Source organism: Oryctolagus cuniculus, chromosome 13, assembly GCF_051225735.1.
Source record: "Oryctolagus cuniculus isolate XC-2025 breed Fujian yellow rabbit chromosome 13, ASM5122573v1, whole genome shotgun sequence".
Taxonomy (NCBI): domain Eukaryota; kingdom Metazoa; phylum Chordata; class Mammalia; order Lagomorpha; family Leporidae; genus Oryctolagus; species Oryctolagus cuniculus.
In genome coordinates, this window is record NC_142879.1 from 79589708 (window position 1) to 79606322 (window position 16615).

The 16615-nt window shown below is 45.5% G+C and overlaps 1 protein-coding gene across 1 annotated transcript; it reads left to right on the top strand.

Annotated features, from left to right (window-relative positions):
• Positions 1 to 564: 564 nt before the first annotated feature.
• LOC103345165 (calmodulin) lies at positions 565 to 2094 on the top strand. The gene is given in 2 exon segments (XM_008248602.5): positions 565 to 1128; positions 1130 to 2094. Coding segments are annotated over 2 exon segments (432 nt in total). The 5' UTR covers positions 565 to 958; the 3' UTR covers positions 1392 to 2094.
• The last annotated feature ends 14521 nt before the right edge of the window (positions 2095 to 16615 follow it).

The window sequence follows — 16615 nt, forward strand, 5'->3', positions numbered from 1 at the left end:
ACTGCATAATAAAACCTCAGGAGTTCCATAAATTTCACTTTGACCACACATTTGTCCAGTGGTATCCCAAAACAAGAGGGAAGAAGAAGGAGAAACAGTGGGAGAAAGTGGGCCCTATACCCGTATAAACCCCACTTTAAATGCAGCCTGGGCACTCAGTGCCTTGCTGAGTTGCCCACCTGGCCTGTCAGCTGCACCATTTCATTATACTTGGCTAGCTTTCTTACAGCCAATCTGTCTCACATTTGAAATTCTTTTCTTACATGGGACAAGAACCTCTGCTCCAGCAGTCTCTGAGAGCTCATTCATGTCTGTTCTGGAGGTAAGAAAACACTCTGTTTCTACCTGAAGGAATAAGAAACCTTTCTCCTGCTCTGAAAACCTTCTGAGGCTCTGGAAACCAAAAATGGGGAAAAACAACTTCTGCTTCTCATTCTGCAAAAAACCTCAGCTGAAGGGAAGAAAGGATGTGGGCTGGTATTGTTTGAATGAAGACTGGGAGATTGGGGGCAGGTAGAATATTGGAGCATTGAAGGGGAAAGGGAAAATTCAAGGAGTTTTTAATTTCCCTAAACAGCAGGATTGAGAGTATCATCACAGGTGGCTCTTGCTGGCCATGCTTGTGCCACAGTGGAAAGCTGACTGAGTTTCACAGAGAGGGCTTGGCGTCAGCTCAATTAGCAAGCCAGCCTGGCTCCTGCTCCTGGCTTCCTGTCTGAACAGGACCCAGCCTTCAGGCAACCACAGGGGCGTGAGTATCTGTGAATGGCAGCCCAATCCTGCAAAGCCACCGGATTGGGAGGACCCTGCTCCTTCTTAAATTTCAGCGATTCAAGCTGGGGCTAGAAAGCCAGGCAGCCAGCACCTCTTGGGATCTCCTCCTGTCCTTTCAGCACCGAGGAGCCCAGCAGAGACCAGCCCAGCCACTCCAGCCACATTACCCACATACCCTGCCAGCATGGTTGACCAGCTGACCGAGGAGCAAGTGGCCACATTCAAAGAGGCTTTCTCCCTCTTTGACAAGGATGGAGATGGCAGCATAACCACCCAGGAGCTGGGCACTGTCATGCGCTCCCTGGGCCAGAACCCCACCGAGGCAGAGCTCCAGGACATGGTGAGAGAGATCGACAGTGGACTTCCCTGCATTCCTGGGCATGATGGACAGGAAGATGAAGGACACGGACAATGAGGAGGAGATCCGGGATGCCTTCTGCATGTTTGACAAAGATGGCAATGGCTATGTCAGTGCCGCTGAACTGAGACATGTGATGACCAGGCTCGGGGAAAAGCTGAGTGATGAGAAAGTGGACGAGATGATCCGGTCAGCAAACACAGATGGAGATGGACAGGTGAACTATGAAGAGTTTGTCCGCATGCTGGTGTCCAAATAAGGCCCCATTGCTCAGGGGCCACCTCTCCCTGCAGCAAGAACCTCAGACTCCTGCTTGTTCCTCCTCTCCTCCAGCTTCCTGTTTGCTTCTCAGGCAAAGTCGATTCAGTTCACCATTCTGCATCCCCTCCTTTCTGCTGACCTTCTACCTGCTCCTCCAGGATGATACAGAACATCTTCAAGCCCAGCACACCAGGAAATCCTCCCATCGCCATCGCTCGGGAGTAGAAGCAATACAGGCTTTACTCTGCTGGAGGATGGCCCAAAGGATGGTGAAGGTTGTGTTGAGTCTTCCATCTGCCAGGATGGGCACAGGTGACATCTTTGAGTTCCCTGGGCAGGATTCCTACAGGCACCCAGCACCAGGACCACTGTAGCCCTGGGGTCATTCCCAAGTTCCTGGAGCCCCGAGGACTGAAGACTTTACCTGCTGTCGGATTTGGGAGGGTTGGGAGACATCTTGGACATGGAGGGAGAGATGTGATGGAGACTTTGACAACTGCAGTAAGACCTCCCGGAAAACACCACTTTCCTTCCACACGGCACTCGCTGGCTCCACTCTGTCTTCACTGAATCACTGTGACTCATCTGCTGAGGCTGGGAGTAAAACCGGGGTCAGTTGTAACATGTTCACATTCATCTGGAAGGAGGGAATGAAAGGGAGCGGGAAGCTGCAGGGGAATAAACAAGACATTTATGTTCTATTTTGCTTCCTTTTTTTTTCTGGTTCCAACTGGAATGATCTGTGTTAATTCTGGGGTTAAACTGGGCAGCAATCTCCATTGTTATTTTTTTGAAAATGCAATGAATTCCTGTACTGATGGGTATAATAAAAAGAAAGAAGTGTGGATAAGGTAAATGTTGAATATTTACTTTCAATAAAATAAATGCAGCCGGCACCACAGCTCACTAGGCTAATCCTCCACCTTGCGGCACCGGCACACCGGGTTCTAGTCCCGGTCAGGGCGCTGGATTCTGTCCCGGTTGCCCCTCTTCCAGGCCAGCTCTCTGCTGTGGCCCGGGAGTGCAGTGGAGGATGGCCCAAGTGTTTGGGCCCTGCACCCCATGGGAGACAAGGATAAGTACCTGGCTCCTGCCATCGGATCAGCGCGGTGTGCCGGCCGCAGCGCGGCGGCCATTGGAGGGTGAACCAACAGAAAAAGGAAGACCTTTCTCTCTCTCTGTCTCTCTCTCTCACTGTCCTCTCTGCCTGTCAAATAAATAAACAAATAAATAAATGCTTTGGTAGCAAAGAGTGGCTAAAAATCCACGTGGAGCTCCTGGAAGACCTGCATGGCTACAGTTGAGAAAGAGCTCTGGTGATCGCTTTCGTTCCTACTGGTGGTATGACGTGCCCATGATGGTTGGATGCATGAGGGTTTGGATGCTAACTGAAGGTCCAGCACACATGGTGCAAAAATTACTCAGAAACTGTTAGTCCTGCTTTAGTACTGGTCATGCCCAAAGGTCAGAGGCCTTGTCAGAGCTCATTTTAGTGCTAAAGGGAAGTCATATTTTGTAAGGTAGACATCAGATTGGGTTTCATCAGAGATGACCAATGCTGGATAAATCTTTTCTCCATGGCACCCCAGCCCCAACCCCTACCATCATACTTCCTCATTTATAAACCAAGGACAAGGGCTCTGGAGCCAGCCAGCCTGGGATTCCAGTCCTCACCTTTCACAACCCTCACACTGTCCTTCCTGGGTGCGGCTACTGTTACTCCCTTCCTCCTCTCACAATGAGGAAGCTGAGACACAGAGAATTTAAGAAACCAGCTCAGTGTCCCACCACTAGTGCGTACATGGGAAGCTGTGATTCAATTGCAGCTCTACAACACTGCCCCTCATGCAGTGATTATCACAGGGCCTCTCCCCAGAACTGGCCAGAATTAGCAACAATATTCTTAACCTAGCTGGCATGCAGTAGGTGCTTAATAAATGACAGTTACCATTAATACCACCATTAAGGATTCTGTCCAGCCCCTATAAGGCTTGGCAGCACTAAAAGCCCAGGGAACAAGACAAGCATGGAGAGGAAACAGCAGCCAGCTCTCGTATGTTATCTTGGGGAGACACTGGCTGGTGGGATCTCAGGTAAGACCTGGCCCCAGCACAAGTGTAATTTTAGATCCTCCTGGCTGGGGGACAGAAGAGAGAACTGTGCATCAGACAGCAGGGACTTTCAGATTCCACATGCTGAGCTAACCTGCAGCCATCATCCAAAATCAAGGATGGTTGAACACCTTTGGGTAGAAATCTTGGAGTGGTCCCTGTACGTATTAGGACAGAGTATTGGGCAGTCATTGGATAGCAGTTCCCCCAGAGAGAAGAGAAGGGCTGGGAGCAGAAGAGCCAACACAGGGGCTCCAATGTAAATTACAGTACCACCTGGCAAAAGGAGCATGACGTCACCTCCCAGGGATAAATGCAGCTCAGATCCTAGCATTTTTGGCAGGGTGTCTCCTAAATTCTGCAGTAAGAAGACAGACAGAGGTCTTCCTTCTCAACGAGTTTGTTATAGTCACTGTAGAGAACCGGGCTGGAGGCTTGACTTTTTTTTTTTAAAGATTTATTTATTTTACTTGAAAGAGTTACACAGAGAGAGGAGAGGCAGAGAGAGAGAGAGAGAGAGAGAGAGAGAGAGAGGTGTCTTCCATCCTATGGTTCACTCCCCAATTGGCCGCAATGGCCGGAGCTGCGCCACTCCGAGGCCAGGAGCCAGGAGCTTCCTCTGGGTCTCCCACATGGGTGCAGGGGCCCAAGGACTTAGGCCATCTTCTACTGCTTTCCCAGGCCACAGCAGAGAGCTGGACAGGAAGTGGATCAACTGGGTCTCAAACTGGTACCCATATGGGATGCCAGCACTTCAGGCCACAGCACCGGCCCCCCTGGAGGCTTGACATTTAATCCCAGTCTTTCAAGTCACAGACTTAACAAAGCTCTTGCAAATACAGGGTCCTGCCCATGCTGCTTGTGCTTTGGTTAAAAGGGGATAGAGATACATTTTGGTTTTTCTCCCCGCCTCCTGGCAATCCAGCCAGAGCAGATCTTCTTTGTGTGATCCCACACACCACTCCTGAACCTTGCGTGCCCAGAGCCTCTCTGCACTGGGCAGAAACAAGCAGGTGAGATGCAAAGGCCCCATTCAGTCTCAGAGCTGATGCGCCCCTTCCCCTCCCCAAAGCAGGGACCCTCAGAAGCAGAGAAGTAAAAGATCAGACGCTTCTTGCTAAAGACAGGAGCTAGGAGGCAGGGAGGTCGAAGTGAGCTGCTTCACAGCAAAGTGGAATAATGAATCCCATTCCTCCCCTTGGCACTTATGCTCCTGGACACAATTTTTAAGGAATCTTTACAGAGAAGCAGGACCACCAGGAGTGATCAGTTGCAAATCTCAACCTCTCTTCCAACCTGCTGGGCTCTACGCGGGGAATGCTGGTCACAGAGGGAGAAGCAGTTGTGCTGATGTGCTCTGACTATGCCCCTCTGTGAGGGTAGCAGTGTCCTGCAGGCATCCCCTGCCCCTGGCTGGTGGGCCCCAAACCCACCGATTATGTGTGAGTCCCTCACTGGAGCTGGCACAAGCCACCCTGACTCAGTTAACTCACAGAAGTGCAGCCCATCACACAACAGCCTCCGGATCCAGGGCTACCTGGGGCACACTGTGCCTGCCTTCATCGTCCAACCTGCCCCTGCCAACCCATGCTTTATCATCTTTTCCCTTCTTCCCCTCTTCCCTGGACGGAACCTCCAAGGCACCTGTCCCACCAAGACAAAATGTTCCCTGTGTGAAATGTTGTTGCTTTTATAATAAGGTAAGGGTGGAGAGGCCTGGGGGTTTGGAGCAGCAACAAGAAGACCCCACCAAATAGTCACAAATGTGCAGGATGTAAGAGAGGACTGGCCTGGATCTCTAACTTCCTTCTCACTCTGTGTTCTTCTGTTGCAGACTTGGAGGCATTTGCCCAGCTAACATTTCCCTTTCCTTTCAGTCACTGAATAATTAGATTTACACAACCTCCCCTTACCCCCCAAAAAGGTACTATCTGACTGCAATGCCAAAGAACATTCCATCCATCTGTGGGGGAAAGAATTTATAAATATTACCTCGGCTTTCATGTGTTTTCACTGAGCTGCCTCATAAATCAGGACCCAGAGCTCCCGCACCCTCCAGGCTATATAAAGCATGCCTCTGACTCCTGGGTTTCCAAATTTAAATCAAACAAAGCCAGCCCAGCCTCGCCGGCTCCTGTTTATCCTCACAGATTCCAGGGCTTGTTCAAAGCCAGCCAGTTAAAAATGACCCATGGTTCCTGCTGGAGAAATGTAATGTTAAAATTCACGTAAGGGATAAGACAGCCCCATGAAGAATAAAGCAGTGAGGGATGTGAGCCGTGTTTCTCCACCAGAAAAAAAAAAAAGGCAGAAAATCAAAATAAAATAATAGAAAACCCAAAGCTATCTCTGAGAAAGGTCTGGCCCTACACCATGGGCCAATGTCCTGCTTTTCGGGTGGTTTCTATAGCAACAGGTTCTCAGATAGGAATCTGGACTGGACAAGAAAGGGCAAAAGAGCTGCGTCTGGAGCCACTGTGAAAAGACCTCCCTTGAGGCCTCCCCATCAGGTACAAGGCTGGGTGCTGGGTGGGATGGATCACCTTCCTCTAAGGACAAAGAACTGGGAAAGATGGCAGGGTGGCAATAGCCAGAGTAGAAAGTACATTCGGGATCCATGAAGGAACCACACTCAGTCCCTTTAACACTTTCTCTAGGTCTTTCACATCTTTCTAGCATTTTCACAACTACTTAGAAGAGGAAAGGAGCCAATCATTGACAGAAGGAGGAGGCTGAACACCAGGTGGGTTGGTCCCCTGGAAGCAACTTGCACATCTGGAGGGAGTAGCAAATCTAGGAAGCAACCTATATTCTAGAATAAGTCCAAAGTACAAAAAAATGAGATAACATTTCCTCCCACATGTCAAGTAGCTGTAGATGCCTCCATGCCCCACATTATATCTGCTCTTCCCAAACTAAGTCATACTCAGTACCTCAAGAGTTTCTTATAAGACACCTGCACAGTCCGTTTCCTGCACTGGTAGTTCAGCTCTTGACATGCCAGCTTTTCAAAGTCCCTTTTGCTGATGTATCACTGGTCCCCAGTGAAATGTGACCAACACTAAGGACAGAGGACCACACCTCCCTGTTCTGAGGATCTACTTCTAAGAAAGTGGTCCAATGCAGGATTGGATTCGGACAATATGTTATTCATTCAACAAATGAGTACTGTGCGTGTGTGTGTGCTAGACTTTAGGGGACACACAGATGAAGACCCCCAAGTCAAAGAAGGAAGATTAGTATACAAAGGGTTATACAACAATTAACAAAGGATAAAATGGTGCTCTGGAAGCCAAGATACCAGCAACTGTTCAGCACGAGCAAGAGACAGAGTGGGTAATGGGAAAGACTTTCCAGAGAAACAAGCCACTAGCCAGGTGCTGCTGGCAGCCAGGCATATAAAGTGGGCAGAGGTGTCCCAGGCAAAATTAACAGTGTGTGAAAAGGCATAGGAGCACAAATGAGCAAAATGCCTGTCTGCCTCCTCTGTATGCAGCCACTTGCTACCCACCCTTATGAACTAGGGGCTGATGTCAAATCCTCTAGGACTTCCCAAGTCCCCTAACCATCGCCCCCAGGCTAGTGGGAGACTTCTTTGTCACCCATAACACTTGTTGGGTGTCTGTAACCTCAAGACTCACATGATTGCTTTGCTATCTGTTTATTTTCCATCTTCCTTCCCACTGAACTAGTAACTCCTCCAGTTGTTTGTTTTGGTGTCTGAGGGTCTAGCATAGAACTGGCTTGGAGTTGCTGTTCAATACAAGTGTGTTGATTGAGTGAACAGAGAAACTTAGTATGTCCTGGTTAGAGAAGTTAGAGGAGACTGTGGAAGGGTAGGCACATGTGAGGAGGGGAAGAGCTCCTGCTGCCATTCTAAGGAGTCTGGGCTTAACACTATAATAGTAGAAAGCTGTGGGCTACTGTTGTGCAGGGGACTTATTTTGCAGGGGTGGAGGGGTGAGGAGTGGAAATCACACTGGCAGCTATTTGAAGATAAAGATTAGAAATGAAGACAGAGGAACTAGTTAGGAAATCTGCCCAACAACCCAAGTTAGAGATGCAGGGTTTTGAAGCAAGATGGTAATGATAGGGTGTGAACAATGACAGGAAGAGAAAAATGGGTTAAAATATTAAGAAACCAAATTTGACGTGGAATTCAGAGAAGGAAGAGGCTTAAGCAATTTGCCTAATATTTCTACCCTTTCTTAAAAGTTAGAATTGAGAAATAGAAGAGTTTTTATTCTATTTTGGTGTCTGGACACATGTAGAGGATGGACAAGATTTTTTTTTAGTCTTGTGAATTTGCAGGTAATGGGACTTAAAGTAGCCAGAGTAGGAGTTCAAGTCTGGGCTGGGTTGAAGATCTGAGCAGGCATCAGTGTACACGAAGCCATAGGATTGGGTAAGGGAGAAGTAGAGTGAGGAGAGCAACAAAGCAAAAATGGAATCCTAACCTTAGTTCTTCCACTGCTTTCACATGCAGTTGTACATGGTGCATTCTTAGAAGACCCCAAGCTTGATGTAACACTCTCCCATTCTATCTTGAAATTCTTAATGTTTGAACTAGCAGCTTTGCATTTTCATTTTGTATTGGGCACCACTTTATCTTTTCCTTAGCTCTAGGGCAGAGCCTGCCACATAGGAGCAGTTGATAACTCAGACTGTGTCTCCATTAGGCCCCAACCTAGCACCCTCCCACACTGGAGATCAAAGCAGAATCTTAGTCGATGGGCTGGTGTCTGTTTCCACCCAGCCTGTTAACACAACTTTGTCTTTGTTTTTTGTGAACTTCTTTGTCCAGAAATTACTGCTGATATTGTCAGATTACACCATGGATGTGGGGGTGACTGCTCCAGTCTTAGCAGTCCTGTTCTCAGATTTGAGAAAACCCAGACACCAAACAACGTGTCACCCCCTACAGGACCATCAGCCAGGCTGGGACACCTGGTCTTCAACTTGTCCCTGTCCACAGCAGACATGAAGCCCTAGACCTATCCCTGGGCTGTCCCAGCCAAGACAATAGTTCTAGTTGGGAAAGAGATTGTAACAACCCAGACTGTGTAATCAGCCTGGCTAGAGATTGTAAACTCTTCTCCAACATATTCTGTCTCTCATTATCACCACCACTAAAGGAAGGAAAGAGGCAGAAGCCCAAGTTAAAGAATTGTGATTCTTTTGCTTGGGAAAGAAAACACTTCATGGTGATTGGATTAAGGTCTTCCAGTTCAGAAAGGGAGATTAGGCAGAAGTTCTCCTTTTCCAGTAAAAATCTAATGGCTTCAAACAAAAAAGCAGTCTTAAACATCAGAAGAGAAGATTTTGATCAGACTTCAAGAAGAATTTCACAATAGCACAGATTTGGAGATCTTTAGAGAGGAAACCAAACTGGAGAAAATTTAACCTGCATGGGAGCCTTGCCTTTACAGAATAAAAGGCGTCTTTGTACTTCTTGAAGTCCCTATCACAGTGCTCTGTGCAGAGAACTCTCCCTATCACACTGACCATGAATTAGTAAATGCCTAAAGTTATGCATGAAAGCTTTGTGCAAACATCCCAAGAGATACTTATTGCATTTCCAAGAACTAAACTATCCAAATAAAAATTCTTAGCCAAACTGCCCTAATTTTAAAAGAGGGTTTTCAGTGCTTTAATCCAGAGTCTTGGAAGTCTTATGCAAGTCCCAGTTCTGCACAGTCACAATTTAAAAAAAATAAAAGTGTTCCCAAAGGAGATGCGGGGGATTGAGTAAAACTCTGTTTGTAACCCAAAACCTGTGAGGAAACTTTAGTTCTCTTGCCAGACAGAGATTTCCACTAAAAGGGTACAAAAATACACTAAGAGGTTTTGCAACAACCAAGTCCTCTTTTAAAAAAAATGTTATGGGGACATCATGAAACTACAGAGAACAGCTAAAAAGAACGTCCCTAGAACACAGGACTTCAACAAGGCAAATGGAATGTGATGCTGGAAGCCAGTCCCTTCAGCATTTTTTATTTCTAAATAATGAACTTGCTGGAAGAGACAGAAGTACATGGGAAAAAGGGAAAATTCCCTCATAGGTGGTTATATCTTCATCACTAGAGCTTCTGCTCACCTGGAGACAAAGCTGCATTGGTGGTGTTCAGAGGGTGAACAAGCACATGCTTATTTCAACGCATATTTCATTTACTCATTCATTTATTTATCAACCTCACAATTATCTATTGAAGATCTGCTATGTGACAGGCACTATGCTGGTTACTAGGCATAGAGAGCTTCTTGACTCCAGGTAGCTAACGTTTAGTGCAATGGCACAAACAAATGTGTCACACACATCTTGAAACTCCAGTATCTCAAATATTGGTCATGGAATCCAAGGAAGAACAAAAAATATGTGTGGTGCATTCGTAATTGTGTAAGTTCCATTATATTTCCAGTAGGTAAGAACTTCAGTTGTGATTCGGCCTTGATAAAAACTAAATCCTCCACTTGCCATTTTATATGGTTTGGCTCCTAGCTGTACACATTTCAACCTTATTTCTCTTTTTTTTCCCCCAAATTTCTGGGGTCCAGCACCATGGGGTACATTTGCGTGGCAATGAGACCACAGGCTGTGGATTGTATGCCATGATGCTAATGGGTGGTTGAAATACTCCCAAACCATGTCTATATCAGGACATTCGGAGATTATTTAACGGTACATGAAATGATGCAAGCAGCCTCAGATAGAGTGGGAAGAGACAGCAGTCCAGACTGATTATAATTAACATAGATATTATGAAAACATATACCTATGTGAACACACTGTGGAAGGAGTGCTACAAGAGAGGGCTCAAAACAGAAGCCTGAGCTAGATTTTTATCATGATCAACACATACTTGGGTAAAGGGCTAAATACTGTGAGCATCTAACTATATTCAGCCTTTTGAGCAATCTTTTTTTTTAAAAGGTTTATTTATTTATTTGAAAGGCAGAACTACAGAAAGGCAGAGGCAGAGAGAGAGAAGTCTTTCATGCCCTGGTTCACTCCCCAGATGGTTGCAACAGCTGGATCTGAGTCAACACGAAGCCAGGAGCCAGGAGCTTCTTGCAGGTCTCCCATGTGGGTGGAGGGGCCCAAGCCTTGAGCCATCTTCTACTGTTTTCCCAGGTCATAGCAGAGAGCTGAATTGGAAACGGGGCAGCCAGGACTTGAACTGGCACCCATATGGATGCCAGCACTACAGGCAGCGGCCATATCCACCATGCCACAGCGCTGGCCCCTTGAGTAATCTTGATTCACATTTTTCCCTGTGGTGAACAAAGAGAAGTCATCTCAATTATCTACATTCCACGACTTACGTTGCCTCATATTGTGTTCAAGAGTCATAAACACACTTAAATCAGGCTCCTCGATAAATGCCAATAAAAGATGCTGTGACGCTAATTCCTTTCTTCTATTTTTAGATCTGACCTCCTCTCTTCCTCTCCATGGTCCCCCTCCCCCCATTTCACTACTGCTTGGACTTTTCTCTGCCAGACTTTTCATGCTGTCCATTTTCTACTTCTAATCCTCACTGTCTTCAATTCTCTTGGTAAATCTTTTCACTGCTCTCTTTCCGTTCTTTGCTTCTGAAGGCCCATAGAGCTCAGCTTCTTCTTTCCTTTCCTCTCCTGTACTATCTCTTCTTTCCTTACTTTTCTTTCTCCTCTTCACCTCTCTCTCTCTTCTCCCTATCCCCTCTTGCAGTCATGGCCATCTCTACTTCTAAGTATCTTGCTCCTCTTTTTCTCTCCTTATTTATCTCTAAGCTCTTTCTCTAACTATTGTGCCTGTGTCTTTGATTTCTTTTACTCCAGATTCTGTCTTTCCCCAGGCTCTTCCACTTCTTTCCAAATGCAACTCAAACTCCATGCTATCTGAACATTATTTCCCTCATTTATTCACTAATTGTTAAAGAATTTGTTTGTTCTTAGGACATAGCCTTATTGCAAGTCATGTTCCTTCCTGTGCCATGAAATCTCTTGAGTACGCTTTTCCTTTCAGACTGCAGAGCAAGCAGGAGTAAGGCCATCAACCAAGGGCCTCCTGCTATTGTGTTCATGAGAACTACCCTCAAGGAGAAGGTTCCCTGTTATTTCCTACAGCTCAGACACAAGGTGGGAGCCAAGAGGAGAGCACATTCCAGTTGTTTGAGGATCCTTTCTCTTTTTATTTTTCCATTTCATCTGCTTTTGTTTGACTCTCTACAGAAGCCTACACTCTGTATGCTTATCATCCAGTTAACAAGTTCTACTGGAACATTCTCAATGAACTATGAAGAGGAAAGCAAAGTTCTTGCCTTAAAAAACTCAGTCTGCAGGTTGTATGGACACAAAATCATCACTGCAAACAAGTAGAGGATATCAAAGTAATGAATGAAGGCTTCTAACTACAAATGTACCAGGTCAGAGGAAGCAGAGCCCAGCTCAAGCTGGAAGAACCAGAGAGCACTGTGGAAGAGGAGAGCTGGGCTGACTTGAAGGGAGGACAGTTCTGAAAAATTAGAAGGGGAAAGGGGACAGCTTAAGAGGAACACCCTGAGCAAAGCCAGAACTTCAGGGACAGTCAGGATATCCAAGGAGAATGAGATTTCCTGACCTGGATGGTGAGGGCTAGGTGGTATGAGGGCTTACACACAATGGAGACAGAGTAGCTGTGAAAGGCACCAAGCCCAGTCTTACCTCTGCTCAGGCTGCCGTAAGAAATACCACACACTGGGTAGATTAAGCAACAGACATGTATCTCTCACAGTTCTAGAGGCTGGAACAAGCAAGATCAAGGTATCAGCAGGGTTTAAGTCCTGGCAAGGGCCCTCTTCCTTGCTCACAAACAGCTGCTATCTTGTCATGTCCTCACATGGCAGACAGTGGGCAAGCTCTCTTGTGTCTATTATAAGAACATCAATCCTGCTGGATCAGGGCCCCATCCTTAGGACATTATTTAATCTTAATTACCTCCATTAAGTTCATACCACCAAATACAGTCACATTGGGGATTGTGGCTTCAACATATGAATCTGGGTGGACACCAACATTCAGTCCATAGCAAAGTCCCTTCAACCCAAAAAGTTAAGGAACCACCCAGACTTCAGGCATGACCAGTGTCCCAAAGGAAGGGAGGCTGTGGAGCTCTCTCATTACATGGGGTTTTCTTTGGTTTCTTTGAATTAAAAGTTCTAGACATCTTAGTCCTGTGAAGATTGAAATATTACTGGTGTAGCTGGTGAAAATACCAACAGCCCAACCTGTCCTGCAGTATTAAGGTCTCGAAAAGCCACTGTTGCGGATCAGGACTCAACTAAGCATGATTTTCTTCTCCAAGAGACCTGGAACAATCCAGCCTGAACTTATACACATCCCTCCAGAAAAGTCCAGATATGGCCCAGCTAAAGTTGTAAATAAAATTCATATTGCCCAGAAGACCCGTTTCTCAAGGTTCAATTTTATTTCTGAACAGTTTTAGAAGAAATACTTTATTTCCCCCCAGAAAAATTCAGGGCCTACCACATGCCTGGCACTGAGCTGGTACAATAATAGCTATAATAGCAAACAAAAAATCCTTGTCCTCAAGGAGCTTAGATGATTATCTATGACTAAGTAAATTCTATTACACCACAGTTTGAAGGTGATAAGAGGAGGGCACAAGTAAATCATGAAAGTACCGGAAGCCAGGCATCCTTCTCCATTTTTTCTACTGTACCAGAATGCTTGAGACTAGATGGTCGGTAAATAATAGAAATTTATTGGGCTGATGATTCTGGAGGCTAGGAAGTTCAAGAGCAGGTGCTGGTGTCTGGTGAAAACCTTCACGCTGCATCATAAGAGATGAGAAAGGCAAGAAAGCAAGCAAGAGAAGGTAGAGGAAAGCAGGCCAAATTCAATCTTTTTAGTATAAACCCTCTCCTGTGATAAGTAACCTGCTTCCACCATAATGGCTTTATTCCATTCGGAAGGTTGGTACTCCCATGACCTAATCACTTGTTAAATGTCTAACCTCTATTTAATATCATTGCAATGTCAATTAAATTAAATTTCAACCTGAGTTTTGGAGGGAATATTCAAACGATAGCTCCAAGAAAAGAAAGTATTGGGGCCAGCACTATGGCATAGTAGGTTAAGCCTCTGCCTGTGGAGATGGGATCTCATATGGGTGCCGGTTCATCTCCCAGGTGCTCCTCTTCCAATCTGGCTCTCTGCTTATGATCTGGAAAGGCAGTGGAAGATTGTCCAAGTTCTTGGGCTTCTGCACTGATGTCGGGGAAGTTCCTGGCTTCTGGTTTTGGGTCTGCCCAGCTCCGGCCATTGAGGACCTTTGGGGAGTAAGCCAGTGGATGGCAGACCTTTCTGTCTCTTTCTCTCTTTTCTGTAACTCTACCTCTCAAATAAATAAATAAATCTTTAAAAAGAGAGAGGGAGAGAGTATTTAGACAAAGGGAGCTCTATGACAGGTCTTATGAGGACTGAGAATTAGACACCAGATTTAGTAACATGAGGGTTACTGATGATCTTGACAAGGGAATATTTAATGGAGTAGGAGATTAAAGTCTATGATAGCCTCCAGAAGAACCCCTTGATCCCTACCTCCTGGTATTCATGCTGCTTTGAAGTCCTTTCCAATGTTGACCCCAGTTGGTCTATATAACCAATAGGATATAGTAGAAGTACTGGTGTATATCACTTTTGAGATTAGATTATTAAAGACGATAGCCTCCACCTTAGGCTTGCCTCCTCTCTCACATATCACTTGCTCTAGGGGGCACCAGTTGCCACACTGAAGAGACACTCAGGCAGCCTATGTAGAGGCCCTTATGGCAAATAATAGTGATCTTTGATTAAGTAGCTGACAACTGCCAACAACCACATAAGTGAGATTGGAAGTTGATCCGTAACCTTCAAGTGATTCTAACCCCTGGCAATACTTGGACTGCAATCTCATGAGAGACCCTGAGCTAGATCCACATAGCTAAGCCTTTCCCATGTTCCTAAGCCACTGAAACTAATATATGTGTCAACAATCACTGCCAGAGGTGAACCAGATAAGATTTAGCATTCCAAAACCGCCCATTTGGTATTTAGAGACAACCAACCCTGGAATTATGTTTTAATAGATAGAGATGATATATTGTGATGATGTAAAAGTCTGGAAATGGGGGCCAGCATTGTGGCATAGTGGGTTAAGTCACTGCCTGCAATGCCAGCATCCCATATGGGTGGCAGTTCGTGTCCCAGCTGCTCCACTTCTGATAGAGCTCTCTGCTAATGCACTTGGAAGGCAGCAGAAGATGACCCAAGTGCTTGGACCCCTGCCACCCTGCCTGGATCCTGGCTTCAGCCTACACCAGCCCTGGCCATTGCAGTCATTTGGAGAGTGACCCAACAGATGAAAGATATCTCTCTCTCCTCTCTCTGTAACTCTATCTTTCAAATAAATAAATCTTTTTTAAAAAAAGTTCTGGGAATGAATAATTGAACAACACTGAGAATATACTTAGTGCCATGTAATTGTACACTTAAATTGACAAATTTTATGTTATGTATTTACTACAATAAAAATAACAAATGTAGAAAGTCCTTGAATGCAAGGAGCTCACAGTCCTGGGTGATGAAGGACGTGTAATAATATAAGCACAATGTATAAGTAAATATGCACCAACTCTCCTAAGATTGCAAAGGAGGGAACATCTAGTTGGCAGAAGATGATTAATTGTCAGTAAATGCTACATATTGACTGAATAGCGGTCTGTGAGAGAGGTGGCATTTCCCCTAGTCTTGAAGCATGGCTTGGAGTTCACTGAGTAGACAGAATCTGGAATCTCTTGGAACATCCAGAGAAAAGCTTGGGCCACGCCTCCTTTAATCAAGAAAACACTACCCACAGAAGAAAGGATGGATTTAGAGATTACCACCTAGGTGTGGTGACAGTGAAGTCTGGGTGGTAACTTGACTGGATTAAAGATTATTTAGAGAACTAGTAAAGCATTACCCCTGGATGTAGCCATGAGGTTGTTTCCAAGAACCAAGGAGATTGGCAGGTGAATCAATGGGCTGAGTGAGAAAGACCCACCCTCAATGTAGGTGGAAGCCCTCCAATCAGTTAGGGGCCCAGAGAGAACAAAGGAGTGATGTCCTCCCCCACCTGGGGGGTACATTCTTCCTCTATTGCCATTGGACAACAGCACTTTAGGTTCTCAAACTTTTGAGCACCAGCACTTACATACCCCTCCCACCGCCTCCCAGGTTCTCAGGCATTTGGCCTCTGACTCTAGAATTTCAGTATTGACATCCTAAATTCTGAGACCTTCAGGCTTGGGACTGAGCCATGGTTCCGGCATCACAGAATAACCAGCTGCAGATGGCCTGTCTTGAGATTCTCAGCCTCCATAATCCCATAAGCCTATAAACCCCCCTTATTTATTTATATATTTACATATCTATGTATCCATATCTATATCCTATTGATTCTTTCTAGAGAACCCTAATACAAATGGAGAGAACAGAAACTTCTAAATCAAGGGACTGTAGGCCAAAGATGGGCAGAAGGCCAGAAGGGAAGACTGGAGATTATCAAGGAGAGGACGGGAGAGAGATAATGTAGCCATCCTCTTAGGAATCAGTTCAGCAATGGAGGAAGAGTCGGGACAGGCAAGGAAAAGCACTTTAAAATGAAGTAACACTGGAGGAAGATCAGTCACCACCAAAGCCTCTCTTCCCTCCCTGACATACCCTGCAGGCCTCACCCCTTCCTGGCATTGGGAAATGAGGGTCATAAAACTAATAGCCTGGTTCTTGGGAGTTTGATTAAATCATGCCCTCTGTGGATACAATCGCATACCTTACACAGAGGGAAAGAATTTCTAGTAAGATGCATGGCAGACATTTGAGGATTTTTCTCCTCCGTGTGTGTAAAGCTTTTAACTTGATATTGCATTCATAGTTTGCTAACCAGAAATGAGATTAAATAGTGCAAGGAGTATTTTTTATTAGAAAGAAATAGGTTGGAACATTAGAAATTAGAACCTTGATAGAAAATCCAGATTATACTCAAGCATTTCCAGAAATACCTTAAAAACTGCCATTTATGGAGAGCCTTGTCCACAGACACAATTAT